The 17,532-nt window shown below is 42.2% G+C and overlaps 1 protein-coding gene across 1 annotated transcript; it reads right to left on the bottom strand.

Annotated features, from left to right (window-relative positions):
• Positions 1-16,031: 16,031 nt before the first annotated feature.
• Positions 16,032-16,520, bottom strand: LOC147978869 (uncharacterized). The gene has a single exon (XM_087514923.1). It carries the CDS (start codon positions 16,518-16,520, stop codon positions 16,032-16,034), a length of 489 nt encoding a protein of 162 aa, XP_087371049.1.
• Positions 16,521-17,532: the final 1,012 nt, after the last annotated feature.

Raw genomic sequence — 17,532 nt, forward strand, 5'->3', positions numbered from 1 at the left:
TGTCGAGCAATTGATAGAATTGAGCATAGTTATGAGAATATCTAGGTATGATCATGTATATAGGCATCACATCCGTGACAAGTAGACCGAAACGATTCTGCATCTACTACTATTACTCCACACATCGACCGCTATCCAGCATGCATCTAGAGTATTAAGTTGATAAGAACAGAGTAATGCTTTAAGTAAGATGACATGATGTAGAGGGATAAACTCATGCAATATGATATAAACCCCATATTTTTATCCTCGATGGCAACAATACAATATGTGTCATTTCCCCTACTGTCACTGGGATCGAGCGCCGCAAGATTGAACCCAAAGCTAAGCACTTCTCCCATTGCAAGAAAGATCAATCTAGTAGGCCAAACCAAACTGATAATTCGAAGAGACTTGCAAAGATAACCAATCATACATAAAAGAATTCAGAGGAGATTCAAATATTGTTCATATATAAACTTGATCATAAACCCACAATTCATCGGATCTCGACAAACACACCGCAAAAGAAGATTACATTGAATAGACCTCCAAGAAGATCGAAGAGAAATTTGTATTGAGATTCAAAGAGAGAGAAGAAGCCATCTAGCTAATAACTATGGACCCAAAGGTCTGAAGTAAACTAATCACACATCACCGGAGAGGCCATGGAGTTGATGTGGAGGCCCTCCGTGATCAATGCCCCCTCCGGCGAAGCTCTGGAAAAGGCCCCAAGATGGGATCTCTCGGGTACAGAAGGTTGCGGCGGTGGAATTAGGTTTTCATGGTGCTCCTGGATGTTTGGGGGTACGTGGATATATATAGGAGGAAGAAGTACGTCGGTGGAGCAACGAGGGGCCCACGAGGGTGGAGGGCGCGCCCCCCTACCCCCTGGGCGTGCCCTCCACCCTCGTGGGCCCCTCGTTGCTCCACTGACCTACTTCTTCCTCCTATATATATACATATACCCCGCAAACATCCAGGAGCACCACGAAACCCTATTTCCACCGCCACAACATTATGTACCCAAGAGATCCCATCTTGGGGCCTTTTCCGGAGCTCCGCTGGAGGGGGCATTGATCACGGAGAGCCTCTACATCAACTCCATGGCCCCTCCGATGATGTGTGAGTAGTTTACTTCAGACCTTCGGGTCCATAGCTAGTATGGCTTCTTCTCTCTCTTTGGATCTCAATACAAAGTTCTCCTCGATTCTCTTGGAGATCTATTTGATGTAATTGATACGTCCATTTTGCACCATGCTTTTATATCAATATTTATTGCATTATGGGATGTTATTTCACATTATGTCACAATACTTATGGCTATTCTCTCTTATTTTACAAGGTTTACATAAGGAGGGAGAATGCCAGCAGCTGGAATTCTGGGATGGAAAAGGAGCAAATATTAGAGACCTATTCTGCACAACTCCAAAAGTCCTGAAACTCCACGGAACACCTCATAATAATTAATGAAAAATCCTCGCCAAAGATGAAGACCAGGGGGCCCACACCCTTCTCACGAGGTTGGGGGGTGCCCCCCCTAGGGCGCGCCCCCTGCCTCGTGGGCCCCATGGTGGCTCTCCGATGACCATCTTCTCCTATATGAAGTCTTTCATCGAGAAAAAAATAGGAACCAACCTTTCGGGGCGAAACTCCGCCGCCACGAGGCGGAACCTTGGCGGATCCAATCTAGAGCTCCGGCAGAGCTGTTCTGCCGGGGAAACTTCCCTCCCGGAGGGGGAAATCATCGCCATCGTCATCACCAACGCTCCTCTCATCGGGAGAGGGCAATCTCCATCAACATCTTCATCATCACCATCTCATCTCAAAACCCTAGTTCATCTCGTGTATCCGATTCTTGTCTTCAAGTCCAGGATTGGTGCTAGTAGGTTGCTAGTAGTGTTAATTACTCCTTGTAGCTGATGCTAGTTGGTTTAATTGGTGGAAGATCATATGTTCAGATCCCATATGCATATTAATACCTATTTGATTATGAACATGTTTATGCTTTGTGAGTAGTTACGTTTGTTCCTGAGGACAAGGGAGAAGTCTTGCTATTAGTAGTCATGTGAATTTGGTATTTGTTCGATATTTTGATAAGATGTATGTTGTCTAGCCTCTAGTGGTGTTATGTGAACGTCGACTACATAACACTTCACCATTATTTGGGCCTAGAGGAAGGCATTGGGAAGTAATAAGTAGATGATGGGTTGCTAGAGTGACAGAAGCTTAAACCCTAGTTTATGCGTTGCTTCGTAAGGGGCTGATTTGGATCCATATGTTTCATGCTATGGTTAGGTTTACCTTAATACTTTCGTTGTAGTTGCGGATGCTTGCAATAGAGGTTAATCATAAGTGGGATGCTTGTTAAAGTAAGAACAGCACCCAAGCACCGGTCCACCCACATATCAAATTATCAAAGTACCAAACACGAATCATATGAACGTGATGAAAACTAGCTTGACGATATTCCCATGTGTCCTCGGGAGCGCTTTTCCTTATATAAGAGTTTGTCCAGGCTTGTCCTTTGCTACAAAAAGGATTGGGCCACCTTGCTGCATTTTATTTACTTTTGTTACTTGTTGCTCGTTACAAATTATCTCATCACCAAACTATCTGTTACCACTTATTTCGGTACTTGCAGAGAATACCTTGCTGAAAACCGTTTATCATTTCCTTCTGCTCCTCATTGGGTTCGACGCTCTTACTTATCGAAAGGACTACGATAGATACCCTATACTTGTGGGTCATCAAGACTCTTTTCTGGCGCCGTTGCGGGTGAGTGAAGCGCCTTTGGTAGGTGGAATTTGGTAAGGAAAAATTTATATAGTGTGCTGAAATTTACTGTCACTTGTTACTATGGAAAGTAATCCTCTGAGGGGCTTGTTCGGGGTATCTTCACCCCGACCAGTAGAGCAAAGATTTGCTCCTCAACCTACTAAACCTATTGAAAATGAAATTCCTTATGAGTATCCTTCGAGTATAATAAAAAAACTGCTAGCTAATCCTTTTACAGGAGATGGAACAAAGCATCCTGATGAACACCTAATATATGTGGATGAAGTTTGTGGATTATTTAAGCTTGCAGGTATTCCTGATGATGTTGCTAATAAGAAGGTCATCCCTTTATCTTTGAAGGGAGACGAATTGACATGGTATAGGCTATGTGATGATATGGGATCATGGAACTATAGAAGATTGAAATTGGAATTTCATCAAAAGTATTACCCTATGCATCTTGTTCATCGTGATCGCAATTATATATATAATTTTTGGCCTCGCGAAGGAGAAAGCATCGCTCAAGCTTGGGGGAGGCTTAAATCAATGTTATATTCATGCCCCAATCATGAGCTTCCAAGAGAAACAATTCTTCAAAAAAATCATGCTCGGCTTTCTGATAACAATCGCACCATGCTTGATACTTCTTGTGTTGGCTCTTTTATGATGAAGACTATTGAATTCAAATGGGATTTATTGGATAGAATTAAACGCAACTCTGAAGATTGGGACCTTGACAATGGTAAGGAGTCACGTATGACACCTAAGTTTGATTGTGTTAAATCTTTTATGGATATCGATATTTTCCGTAAGTTTAGCACTAAATATGGACTTGATTCTGAGATAGTAGCTTCTTTCTGTGAATCTTTTGCTACTTATGTTGATCTCCCTAAGGAGAAGTGGTTTAAATATCATCGTCCCATAGAAGTAAAAGTAGCTGCACCTATTAAAGTTGAAGAAAAGACTGTCACTTATAATGATCCTATTGTTCCTACTTGTTATGTTGAGAAACCACCTTTCCCTATTAGGATAAAGGATCATGCTAAAGCTTCAATTGTGGTTCGTAAAAGCAATATTAAAACATATACACCTCCTGAGCAAGTTAAAGTTGAACCTAATATTGCTATTGTTAAAGAGCTCTTGTCCGATAATATTGATGGGCATGTTATTCAGTTCTGCGGTGAAACTGCTAGAATTGCTAAACCTTGTGCTAAAGATAAACATAGACCCGTGGTAGGCGTGCCTGTTATTTCTGTTAAAATAGGAGATCATTTTTATCATGGCTTATGTGATATGGGTGCTAGTGCTAGTGTTATACCTTATGACTTGTATAAAGAAATCAAGCATGAAATTGCACCTGCTGAGTTAGAAGATATTGATGTCACAATTAAACTTGCTAATAGAGATACTATTTCAGCAATGGGAATTGTTAGAGATGTTGAAGTCTTGTGTGGGAAAACTAAATATCCTGCTGATTTTCTTGTTCTTAGTTCTCCACAAGATAGCTTTTGTCCCATTATATTTGGTAGACCCTTCTTGAATACAGTTAATGCTAGGATAGACTGCGAAAAGAATGTTGTTACTATTGGCTTGGATGATATGACTCATGAGTTTAATTTCTCTAAATTTAGTAAACAACACCGTGAAGAAGAATTGCCTAGTAAGGATGAAATTATTGGTCTTGCTTCTATTGTCGTACCTCCTAATGATCCTTTAGAACAATATTTGCTAGACCACGAGAATGATATGTTTATGAATGAAAGAAGGGAAATAGATGAAGTATTTTTTAAACAGGAACCTATGCTAAAACACAATTTGCCTGTTGAAATCCTAGGGGATCCTCCTCCACCTAAGGGTGATCCTGTGTTTGAGCTTAAACTATTGCCTGATAATCTTAAATATGCTTATCTTGATGAAAAGAAGATATATCCTATTATTATTAGTGCTAACCTTTTAGAGCATGAAGAAGAAAGATTATTAAAAACTCTGAAGAAGCATTGTGCTGCTGTTGGATATACTCTTGATGATCTTAAGGGCATTAGTCCCACTCTGTCAACATAAAATAAATTTGGAAGCAGATGCCAAACCAGTTCGTGATCCTCAACAACGTCTGAATCCTAAAATGAAAGAAGTGGTAAGAAAAGAAATACTAAAGCTTCTGGAGGTAGGTATAATTTATCCCATTGTTGATAGTCAGTGGGTAAGTCCCGTTCATTGTGTCCCTAAGAAGTGAGGTATTACTGTTGTTCCTAATGATAAAGATGAATTGATTCCACAAAGAATTATTACCGGTTATAGGATGGTAATTGATTTCCGCAAATTAAATAAGGCTACTAAGAAAGATCATTACCCCTTACCTTTTATCGATCAAATGCTAGAAAGATTATGCAAACATACACATTACTGCTTTCTAGATGGTTATTCTGGTTTCTCTCAAATACCTGTGTTGGCTAAAGATCAATCAAAGACTACTTTTACATGCCCTTTTGGTACTTTTGCTTATAGACGTATGCCTTTTGGTTTATGTAATGCACCTGCTACCTTTCAAAGATGCATGATGGCTATATTCTCTAACTTTTGTGAAAAGATTTGTGAGGTTTTCATGGATGACTTTTCCATCTATGGATCTTCTTTTGATGATTGCTTGAGCAATCTTGATCGAGTTTTGTAGAGATGTGAAGAAACTAATCTTGTCTTGAATTGGGAAAAGTGCCACTTTATGGTTAATGTGGGTATTGTCTTGGGGCATAAAGTTTCTGAAAGAGGTATTGAAGTTGATAAAGCTAAGGTTGATGCTATTGAAAAGATGCCATGTCCCAAGGACATCAAAGGTATAAGAAGTTTCCTTGGTCACGCCGGATTTTATAGGAGGTTCATCAAGGACTTCTCGAAAATTTCTCGGCCTCTGACTAATTTATTACAAAAAGATATACCATTTGTCTTTGATGATGATTGTGTAGAAGCATTTGAAATACTTAAGAAAGCATTATTCTCTGCACCTATTGTTCAGCCACCTGATTGGAATTTACCCTTTGAAATTATGTGTGATGCTAGTGATTATGCTGTAGGTGCTGTTCTAGGGCAAAGAGTTGATATGAAATTAAATGTTATCCATTATGCTAGTAAGACTCTAGACAATGCTCAAAGAAATTATGCTACTACTGAAAAAGAACTTTTAGCAGTTGTATTTGCTTGTGATAAGTTCAGACCTTATATTGTTGATTCTAAAGTAACTATCCACACTGATCATGCTGCTATTAAATATCTCATGGAGAAGAAAGATGCTAAACCTAGACTTATTAGATGGGTTCTCTTGCTACAAGAATTTGATTTGCATATTGTTGATAGAAAAGGAGCTGAGAACCCCGTTGCAGACAACTTATCTAGGTTAGAGAATGTTCTTGATGACCCACTACCTATTGATGATAGCTTTACCGATGAACAATTAAATGTCATAAGTACTTCTCGTAGTACCCCTTGGTATGCTGATTATGCTAATTACATAGTTGCTAAATTTATACCACCTAGCTTCACATACCAACAAAAGAAAAAATTCTTCTATGATTTGAGACATTACTTTTGGGATGACCCACATCTTTATAAAGAAGGAGTAGATGGTGTTATTAGACGTTGTGTACCTGAGCATGAACAGGAACAGATCCTACGCAAGTGCCACTCCGAAACTTATGGAGGACACCACGCGGGAGATAGAACTGCACATAAGGTATTGCAATCTGGTTTTTATTGGCCTACTCTCTTCAAGGATGCCCGTAAGTTTGTCCTTTCTTGTGATGAATGTCAAATAATTGGTAATATTAGTAGATGTCAAGAAATGCCTATGAATTATTCACTTGTTATTGAACCGTTTGGTGTTTGGGGCTTTGATTATATGGGACCTTTTCCTGCCTCTAATGGATATACACATATTTTAGTTGCTGTTGATTACGATACTAAGTGGGTAGAAGCTATTCCAACTAGTAGTGCTAATCATAATACTTCTATTAAAATGCTTAAAGAAGTTATTTTTCCGAGGTTTGGAGTCCCTAGATATTTAATGACTGATGGTGGTTCACATTTTATTCATGGTGCTTTCCGTAAAATGCTTGCTAAATATGACGTCAATCATAGAATTGCATCTCTGTATCACCCACAGTCTAGTGGTCAAGTAGAATTGAGTAATAGAGAACTCAAATTAATTTTGCAAAAGACTGTCAATAGGTCTAGAAAGAATTGGTCCAAGAAACTTGATGATGCATTATGGGCCTATAGAACCGCATATAAAAATCCTATGGGTATGTCTCCGTATAAAATGGTATATGGAAAAGCATGTCACTTACCTCTCGAACTAGAACATAAGGCATATTGGGCTATTAAAGAGCTCAACTATGATTTCAAACTTGCCGGTGAAAAGAGGTTATTTGATATTAGCTCACTTGATGAATGGAGAACCCAAGCTTATGAAAATGCCAAGTTGTTTAAAGAAAAGGTTAAAAGATGGCATGACAAAAGGATACAAAAGCGTGAGTTTAATGTAGGTGATTATGTATTGCTATACAACTCTCGTTTAAGATTTTTTGCAGGGAAACTTCTCTCTAAATGGGAAGGCCCCTATTTATCGAGGAGGTCTATCGTTCCGGTGCCATAAAAATCAACAACTTCGAAGGCACAAATCCGAAGGTGGTAAACGGTCAAAGAATCATACATTATATCTCAGGTAATCCCATAAATGTTGAAACCAATATTATTGAAACCGTAACCCCGGAGGAATACATAAGGGACACTTTCCAGAACGTTTCAGACTCCGAAAAGGAATAGGTATGTGGTACGGTAAGTAAACCGACTCCAAAACAATTTTTAAGGCAATATTTCTCTGTTTTGGAATATTTAGAAAAATAGAAAATTAAGTAGCAGTCCGGGAAGGACACGAGGGTGGAGGGCGCGCCCTACCCCCCTGGGCGCGCCCCCTACCTCGTGAGCTCCTCGTGTGCCTTCCGGACTCCGTTTTCTTGCACGATACGTACTTTGGTCGGTAAAAAATCATTATATATTCTCCCGAAGGTTTTGATTCCCGTATCACGCAAAAATCTCTTGTTTTGATTCGAGCTGTTTTTCTAACAGTTCTAGATTATCATGACGTCCCCAAGTGCTTCCAAGGACAAGTTCTTCGAGAAGGTCATCAACCCTTACCTCGCGGAGGTGTTGCGACACCCTCAAACCATTGAGATGCGTGATGGGTTGCTGCACATCCGCGATGTTGAGGGACCAAAGGGAATCGGAAGCGTGGAGACGAGGCTCGAAGCAATGGAGCAACAAGTTTTCAAGTGCCAGGGGATGGTGGAGCATGGAATCAACGCTAGCCACATGATGCTCGCGGAGTTCACTAACAACTACAAGCCGGATGCCAAGACCACCGAGGAGGCCATCTTCAAGCTATATGAGAAGATCGATCACCTCCAAGCCCAAATCTATGACCTGCAAAACCAAAACTGTGAGTATGAATATAGATTCAAAAGAATGAGTTTAGCTGCAGATTCGAGGATTCCGGAGACTCGATCATCCTTCTATGATGGTGAACCCATGCCTTGGAAGATGGATGACAAGCCTGCATCATCAACAACACCTCCACCGTCTCCTCCAACAAAGAAGAATTGAGTATCTGGGTATGGGCACTCCCCTTGGCAACAGCCAAGCTTGGGGGAGGTGCCCCGGTATCGTATCACCCTCACCTTTATCTTTACCGTTTTCCTTAGTTCGATCCTATTAGTAGTATTTTGATCTAGTAGAATAAAGTTTATGGCATGATCTAGTTGTGAGTTTTGCTTTATTATCCTTCTATGTAATCGAGTCCGTGAGCTATATAATAAAGATTAGTGTTGAGTCAAGGGCTTGATTGTTTTGCCATGATCCTAAGTGAATAAAAGAAAAGAGAAAGAAATAAAAAGAAACAAAGAGATCATATGGATCTCATGGAGAGTAATGAGCTCACATAGAAAAAGTATGATGAATAAAGGTTGTTGAGAGTTGACAAGCATAGTTTTGGTCATCGTTGCAATTAATAGGAAGTAATAAAGAAAGAGAGGTCTTCACATATAGATATACTATCTTGGACATCTTTTATGATTGTGAGCACTCATTAAAATATGACATGCTAAAGAGTTGAAATTGGACAAGGAAGACAACGTAATGGGTTATGTTTTCTTACATATGAGATAAATTATATTGTCTTGGATCTTCCAACATGTTGAGCTTGCCTTTCCCCCTCATGCTAGCCAAATTCTCAGCACCAAGTAGAGATACTACTTGTGCTTCCAAATACCCTTAAACCAGTTTTGCCATGAGAGTCCACCATATCTACCTATGGATTGAATAAGATCCTTCTAGTAAGTTGTCATCGGTGCAAAGCAATAAAAATTGCTCTATAAATATGTATGATTGATTGGTGTGGGAGAAATAAGCTTTATACGATCTTGTGATGTGGAAGTAATAAAAGCGACGGACTGCATAATAAAGGTTCATATCACAAGGGGCAATATAAAGTGACGTTCTTTCGCATTAAGATTTTGTGCATCCAACCATAAAAGCGCATGGCAACCTCTGCTTCCCTCTGCGAAGGGCCTATCTTTTATCATTATCTTCTTCCTTATGCAAGAGTCATGGTGATTTTCACCCTTCCTTTTTACACTTTATCCTTTGGCAAGCACAGTATGTTGGAAAGATTCTCGTATATATGGCTAATTGGATGTGAGTTTTCATGAACTTTTACTGTTGAGATTACCCTTGAGGTAAAACGTTCGGAGGCAAGACTATAAGCCCCTATCTTTCTCTGTGTCCGATTAAAACTCCACACCCGTAAGTATTGCGTGAGTGTCAGCAGTTGTGAAAGATTATATGATAGTTGAGTATGTGGACTTGCTGAAAACCTCTTATACATTGACTCTTTCCTATGTTATGATAAATTGCAATTGCTTCACTGACCGAGATTGTAGTTTGTTAGTTTTCAATGAAGTTTACGATTCATCCTTGATATTGTGATTGAATTATTACTATAACATTAGAGATCATCTGACAAAAATTATATAAGTTGATGTTATAAGAATGATCATGATGCCCTCATGTCCATATTTTATTTTTATCGACACCTTCATCTCTAAACATGTGGACATATTTTTCGATTTCGGCTTTTCGCTTGAGGACAAGCGAGGTCTAAGCTTGGGGGAGTTGATATGTCCATTTTGCATCATGCTTTTATATCAATATTTATTGCATTATGGGCTGTTATTTCACATTATGTCACAATACTTATGGCTATTCTCTCTTATTTTACAAGGTTTACATAAGGAGGGAGAATGCCGACAGCTGGAATTCTGGGCTGGAAAAGGAGCAAATATTAGAGACCTATTCTGCACAACTCCAAAAGTCCTGAAACTCCACGAAACACCTTATAATAAATAATGAAAAATCCTTGCCAAAGATGAAGATGAGGGGGCCCACACCCTTCTTACGAGGGTGGGGGGCGCCCCCCCCCCCCTAGGGCGCGCCCCACTGCCTCGTGGGCCCCCTAGTGGCTCTCCGATGACCATATTCTCCTATATGAAGTCTTTCGTCGAGAAAAAAATAGGAAGCAACCTTTTGGGACGAAACTCCGCCGCCACGAGGCGGAACCTTGATGGATCCAATCTAGAGCTCCGGCAGAGCTGTTCTGCAGGGGAAACTTCCCTCCCGGAGGGGGAAATCATCGCCATCGTCATCACCAATGCTCCTCTCATCGGGAGAGGGCAATCTCCATCAACATCTTCATCAGCACCATCTCATCTCAAAACCCTAGTTCATCTCTTGTATCCGATTCTTGTCTTCAAGTCCGGGATTGGTGCTAGTAGGTTGCTAGTAGTGTTAATTACTCCTTGTATTTGATGCTAGTTGGTTTAATTGGTGGAAGATCATATGTTCAGATCCTATATGCATATTAATACCCCTCTGATTATGAACATGTTTATGCTTTGTGAGTAGTTACGTTTGTTCCTGAGGACAAGGGAGAAGTCTTGCTATTAGTAGTCATGTGAATTAGGTATTCGTTCGATATTTTGATAAGATGTATGTTGTCTAGCCTCTAGTGGTGTTATGTAAATGTTGACTACATAACACTTCACCATTATTTGGGCCTAGAGGAAGGCATTGGGAAGTAATAAGTAGATGATGGGTTGCTAGAGTGAGAGAAGCTTAAAACCTAGTTTATGCGTTGCTTCGTAAGGGGCTGATTTGGATCCATATGTTTCATGCTATGGTTAGGTTTACCTTAATACTTTTGTTGTAGTTGCGGATGCTTGCAATAGAGGTTAATCATAAGTGGGATGCTTGTTCAAGTAAGAACAGCACCCAAGCACCGGTCCACCCACATATCAAATTATCAAAGTACCGAACGCGAATCATATGAACGTGATGAAAACTAGCTTGACGATATTCCCATGTGTCCTCGGGAGCGCTTTTCCTTATATAAGAGTTTGTCCTGGCTTGTCCTTTGCTACAAAAAAGATTGGGCCACCTTGCTGCATTTTATTTACTTTTGTTACTTGTTGCTCGTTACAAATTATCTCATCGCCAAACTATCTGTTACCACTTATTACAGTACTCGCAGAGAATACCTTGCTGAAAACCATTTATCATTTCCTTCTGCTCCTCGTTGGGTTCGACACTCTTACTTATCGAAAGGACTACGATAGATCCGCTATACTTGTGGGTCATTAGTAATCTTCTTTTGCGATGTGTTTGTCGAGATCCGATGAATTGTGGGTTTATGATCAAGTCTATCTAGGAACAATATTTGAATCTTCTCTGAATTCTTTTATGTATGATTGGTTTATCTTTGCAAGTCTCTTCAAATTATCAGTTTGGTTTGGCCTACTAGATTGATCTTTCTTGCAATGGGAGAAGTGCTTAGCTTTGGGTTCAATCTTGCTGTGCTCAATCCCAGTGACAGAAAGGGGACCGACACGTATTGTATTGTTGCCATCGAGCATAAAAAGATGGGGTTTACATCATATTGCATGAGTTTATCCCTCTACATCATGTCATCTTGCTTAAGGCGTTACTCTGTTCTTATGAACTTAATACTCTAGATGCATGCTGGATAGCGGTCGATGTGTGGAGTAATAGTAGTAGATGCAGGCAGGAGTCGGTCTACTTGTCTCGGACGTGATGCCTATATACATGATCATGCCTAGATATTCTCATAATTATTCGCTTTTCTATCAATTACTCGATAGTAATTTGTTCACCCACCGTAATACTTATGCTATCTTGAGAGAAGCCACTAGTGAAACCTATGCCCCCCGGGTCTATTCTCCATCATACAAGTTTCCAATATCTTTTATTTTGCAATCTTTACTTTCAATCTATATCATAAAAATACCAAAAATATTTATCTTATTATTTATTATCTCTATCAGATCTCACTCTTGCAAGTGGCCGTGAAGGGATTGACAACCCCTTTATCGCGTTGGTTGCGAGGTTCTTATTTGTTTGTGTAGGTACGAGGTGAGTCGCGCGTGGTTTCCTACTGGATTGATACCTTGGTTCTCAAAAACTAAGGGAAATACTTACGCTACTTTACTGCATCACCCTTTCCTCTTCAAGGGAAAATCAACGCAGTGCTCAAGAGGTAGCAGTTTCATATTCTGACTCCGTTCCTGGGCAGTAACAAATTCTATTTACCAATTTATGTGCACTATATATTCTTCTGCCATGTTCTGAATAAATAATGCCTTTCCACCTTTTAAGCAGGATATGTTGGATGCATAGTGAACAATCTGTATGTTACTAAGCGTACCAAATTTCACTGGAAGGACTTGAAGCATGTCATAAACTTTGTTGATAATTTGACAGAGATAACACAGCGTATGAACGCTAGATTTTGGATGGGATTAATTAGACCTATGGTGCACACATTGAACAAGACCAATTGTGTGCACAAAATGCTAGTAAAAGTCTTATTTTAAAGTTGATGCTCATAAACTATATATGTATCTTCAATGGTATGTTACAATTGGTTTTTATTCTACATGTCAATAGAAATTGCCCGCTGTAACAGTTCCTGGATCAATTTCCCGGTGTGGTCGAATTACACTTGTGCCTGCTAATAATGCCAAAGTGATTGCAAGGTACTGCATTTCTCGCAGAAATGGAACCATTAAAATTAACAAGTTCTCGCTTGTCGTGGCAATGCATCCATATTGGAAAATTGGAGACACTGTTCTACTCATGCTCTACCAAGGCATAGGAGGGCTCTTCCTTTTCATTGACGAGATGTCGAGTCGCCGTGATCAAGCTGTTTCCAGCAGATAGTTGTGGTTGTTGGCCCTCAGCCTCTTAAAATGTGCTAGTTGTTACTATCTTAAGTATGTAGATATGGACCATATGGTTGTTGGCCCTTAGCCTCTTAAAATGTGATAGTTGTTACTATGTTAAGTATGTAGATATGGACCATATGGTTGTCAAAACCATGTTATGAAGATCCTCCTTTTGTCGAATAGTGTAACCACTATATATATGTTACTCAAATGTTGTTACCCAAGTTCTTAAATTTTCATGGAAAGTATTAGTATTGTACACAGTTCATTGAGTTTAAGCATGTGCCCGATGTCCAGAAGGCATTTGCATATTAACTGTCCATATTGCAAATTCACACACATGTTAACATAAGAAAACATATGTGTAACTTACTAATCATCGCACACGAGTACTTGCAGACGCATCATGTGCGATACTCCTAGCCACCACAAGCAACTAGTTTGCATTTTTCAAAAAAATACACACAACATCGCACACGAACTAACTGTATTAACCGTTTGTGTTGTAATTTCTCATCGCAAACAGTTCATCCGAGTCAGCTATTTGCAACGTATCACACACATCTTGTTTACACGACTCGTTTGTGTTCTTTTGGCTCATCGCAAACAGTTCATCCATGTGAACTATATGCCGCATATCACACACATCTTGTTTGAACCGTTTCTGTTGTGTTCCCTAATCAAAAACAGTTCGTTCGAGTGAACCGTATGTCGTATATCGCACACACATTGTTATGGCTGCCCGTTTCTGTTGTTCTACCTCACCGCAAACAGTTCGAATGGATTAACCGTGTGCCCTGCATCGCACACACATTGATATGGCTGCCCATTTATGTTGTTCTGCCTCATCGCAAACAGTTTGAATGGATTAAGCGTATGTCGTATATCACACACGCAACTAAAATCTGAACCGTGTTTGATGGATCCGCCATCGCAAACGTTTTGCACCTTCTTTGATGGTTTTTTACACCACCGTTTGTGATTAATGCATCGCACACAGTTTCGGCAAAGGGTCTCTGATCGTAGTGTCGCGTTAGCAGTATCCTGCAGTAGTGAGATGTTGATGGAGATTGCCCTCCCAAAGATGGGCGAGTTGTTGGTGATGATGATGATGATAATTTCCCCCTTTGGGAGGGAAGTTCCCCCGGCGGAATCGCTCCGCCGGAGGGAAAAAGTGCTCCTGCCCAAATTCCACCTCGAGACGGCGGCGCTTCGTCCCGAAAGTCCCCTCCTAATTTTTTCTAGGTCAAAATGACCTATATACTAGAAGATGGGCACCGGAGGTGGGCCGAGGAGGGCACAACCCACCAGGGCGCGCCTGGGGGGCCTCGCGTGCCCAGGTGTGTTGTGCCCACCTGGTGGGCCTCCTCTGGTAGTGATTTGCTCCAATATTTTTATATATTGCAAAATAATTCTTCGTAAATTTTCAGCTCATTTGGAGATGTGCAGAATAGGTAACTCTGACGTAGCTTTTCCAGGTCCAGAATTCTAGCTGCCGATATTCTTCCTCTTTGGGTAAACCTTGAATATTATGAGAGAAAAGACATTATAAATATTCCAAGAAGCATTATATGCATAAAAACATTATAAATAATAGTAGGAAAACATGATGCAAAATGGACGTATCAAGGGCGAAGGACGCGTTCAGTGCGCCCGTTTTGTTGCGAAGTGTAAGGGCAAGTGAGACAAAATGTCGTGCCATGTGTGGTGAGGAGAGTACGGATAGCCAAGTTGTCGAACTCCTTCCCGTTGTCAGTATGTAACGCAAGGATGGGGTGCCCAAACTGCGTGAAAACATAGGAGTAAAAGGCGGGAGGGTGGATATGACATCAGATTCACGCTGCAACGGGAAGGTGCACACATAATACGAAAAAGCATCAAGAATAACAAGATAGTAAAGATAGCCCGTGTTACTTGCAACTGGCGAGGTCCACACATCACTATGAATTAACTCAAACAGGTACGGTGCAACATGGGAAGATGTGCTAAAGGGAAGACGAACATGTTTGCCGAGGCGACAAGCATGACAAGTGTGACCGTTGACCTTATTACAAGTGAAAGAAAAACTCCAAAGAATATGACGAAGGGTGGCGGGGTTCAGATGACCCAAGTGAGCATGCCAAAGGTCCACATCGGTGGCGAGAGCGACGGGAGCGGTGGTGGTAGTGGCGGCGATGGAGTGGACCGGGTAGAGCTCGTCGGGGCTGTCACATCGGTGGAGCACCATCTGGGTACGGGCATCCTTGTTAGAAAAAACAAATTCGTCAAACACAACGGTGAAAGGATTTTTCACGAGTAAAAGAACGAACAAATACAAGATTTTTAATGAGATCGGGTGAGACTAGTATGTTAGACAATGATAATGGCATAGATGATTATGGAAAAGAGGCATGTCCTATACGAGTGATCGAAAGAGAGGATCCATCCTCGACAGTGATACGAGTAGAGGTGTGGACATGGTAGGAGGTGTGGAGGTTACCGTGGTGGGAGGACATGTGAGTCGTGGCTCCGGTGTCCATGTACCAGTCACCGCCACCATTGTAGTTGGTCGGGGTGGGAACGGAGTGAAGAGCCGCAATAAGGGCCGGATCTCAGGGGGCGGCGGGAGAGCAGGCGCCGGGTAGGGCTACTGCTGCAGAGGCGCTGGGGGCAGCGAAAGCAGCCCGCCTCGCTGTTGTGGCTGGCCATAGGGCGACGCCCCTCACGGCTGCGACGCGGCATGAAGCACCTGATGGGAGGCAGGCCGAGGGCCGAGGAGGCCGGGCATGGGCGCATGTGGGGGACCGGCATGGAGTATGTGTGCACAACGCCAGTCCACAGTTTTGCCCGGTGTACCATGGCGCCGGCTGGTGCTGTTGCTGTTGGCGCGGCTCCCCTCCCTAAGCGTTGGGTTGCTGCTGCTTGCGGCCGTGACGACCGTCGTGACGGTGGTCAAAGGCAGTCGGGGCCGATGGTGGTGGCTGGGTGAAGAAACCCGGAAGCTGACATGGGCCACGACTGAGGTGGGACTGGGGCGGGTGGCACATGGCCACCGCGAGAAGTGTCGGCAGTGAGGGCGGTGTGCGTCGCCCGGGTCCTCATCATCTTCATCTGACACTCCTCCAACTTCAGGTATGCCACAACCTTAGCAATGGTCGGCTCCGGAATGAGGGTGAGATTGGAGGCGGCGTTACCGAAGTCCTCGTTAAGGCTGGCGGTGAGGGTGCTAATAAGGAGCTCGTCGGGGACCATCTCGCCGAGATCACGAAGCTCATCGGCAAGCTTCTTGAGGCGCATGCAAAAATCATCAATGGACGAATCAAGCTGCTGGCACCCAAAGAACTCACCATGGAGGAGGACCTTGCACTGAAGTTTGTTGTCGGTGAAGAGACCATTGATCTTGGTCCAGACGGCATGAGCATCATACTCGTCGCACACCATCATGTGGAAGAGAGGTCCTTGGAGATGGTGAGGTAAAACCAACGGATGATGGTGGCATCGATGATCATCCATTCCTCGTTGTTCACCATGAGACGGGAGTCCACGAAGTAGTCGGCATGACCATGAAGTTGGTACTCATGGAACACCAAGGAGAAATAGGTCTTCCAAGCATAGTAGGTGGAGGTGGATTGATCGAGGACGATCGGAACACACTCATAGATGTTAAGACCATGAATGAGCACGGGGTCCGAGCCGGCGAAGGGGTTGCTACCGGCGGAGACAGAGGATTAAAGATAATTCATGGCTATAGAGGGGAGGAGAGGCGGCCGAAATGGCGGGCAGCGGTGACGATCGGGAGGAGGGAAGGCGATTGGGAGGAGGGGCAACGGCTGCTGAGCGCGGCGGCGGTGTGGGGAAGGGTGGTTGCGGCTACTAGAGGAGTGCGGCGGCCAGGGAGGAAGGGGGCGGCAACGGCCTAGGGCGGAAGTGGTAGGGCTAAGACCAGGGGGAAACTGGTACCATGTAGAAGACTAGGGTTTGACTATGCAACACACGATGTATTGATCGGGTACATGGGCATGTACATATGATGTACAAGGAGGGCCACAACCTCAACTATACAGGAAACTAGGAGGTGGGCCTATGATACAAATATACATGCACAAATATATTCAACAGAAAACATGTAATGGCATGGTAGACACATTATTATTGGGCAATTGGCAGAAAAGCAACATTCATAACTATGATCATTCATGGCATAATCTTGTATAGCATCACGTCCGTGATAAGTAGACCGTAATCCAACTGCATCTACTACTATTACTCCACCCCGAAACCATTATCCAGCATGCATGTGAAGGTATTAAGTTTAATGAAAAAAAGAGTAGCACAATAAGCAAGATGACATAATGTAGACGGAAAGAAACCTAGCAATAAGATCAATGCCCCTCGTTTTATCCTTAGTAGCAACAACACATCATGTGCCTTCTCCCCTTCAACACACCATGAG

This window comes from Triticum urartu, chromosome 3A (genome assembly GCF_056163025.1).
Source record: "Triticum urartu cultivar PI428250 chromosome 3A, HENAU_Tu73, whole genome shotgun sequence".
Classification (NCBI taxonomy): domain Eukaryota; kingdom Viridiplantae; phylum Streptophyta; class Magnoliopsida; order Poales; family Poaceae; genus Triticum; species Triticum urartu.

What these genes read in the sequence shown, in the direction of transcription:
- LOC147978869 (XM_087514923.1), bottom strand. Translation starts at nt 16,520, where the DNA reads ATGGTGTGCGACGAGTATGATGCTCATGCCGTCTGGACCAAGATCAAT.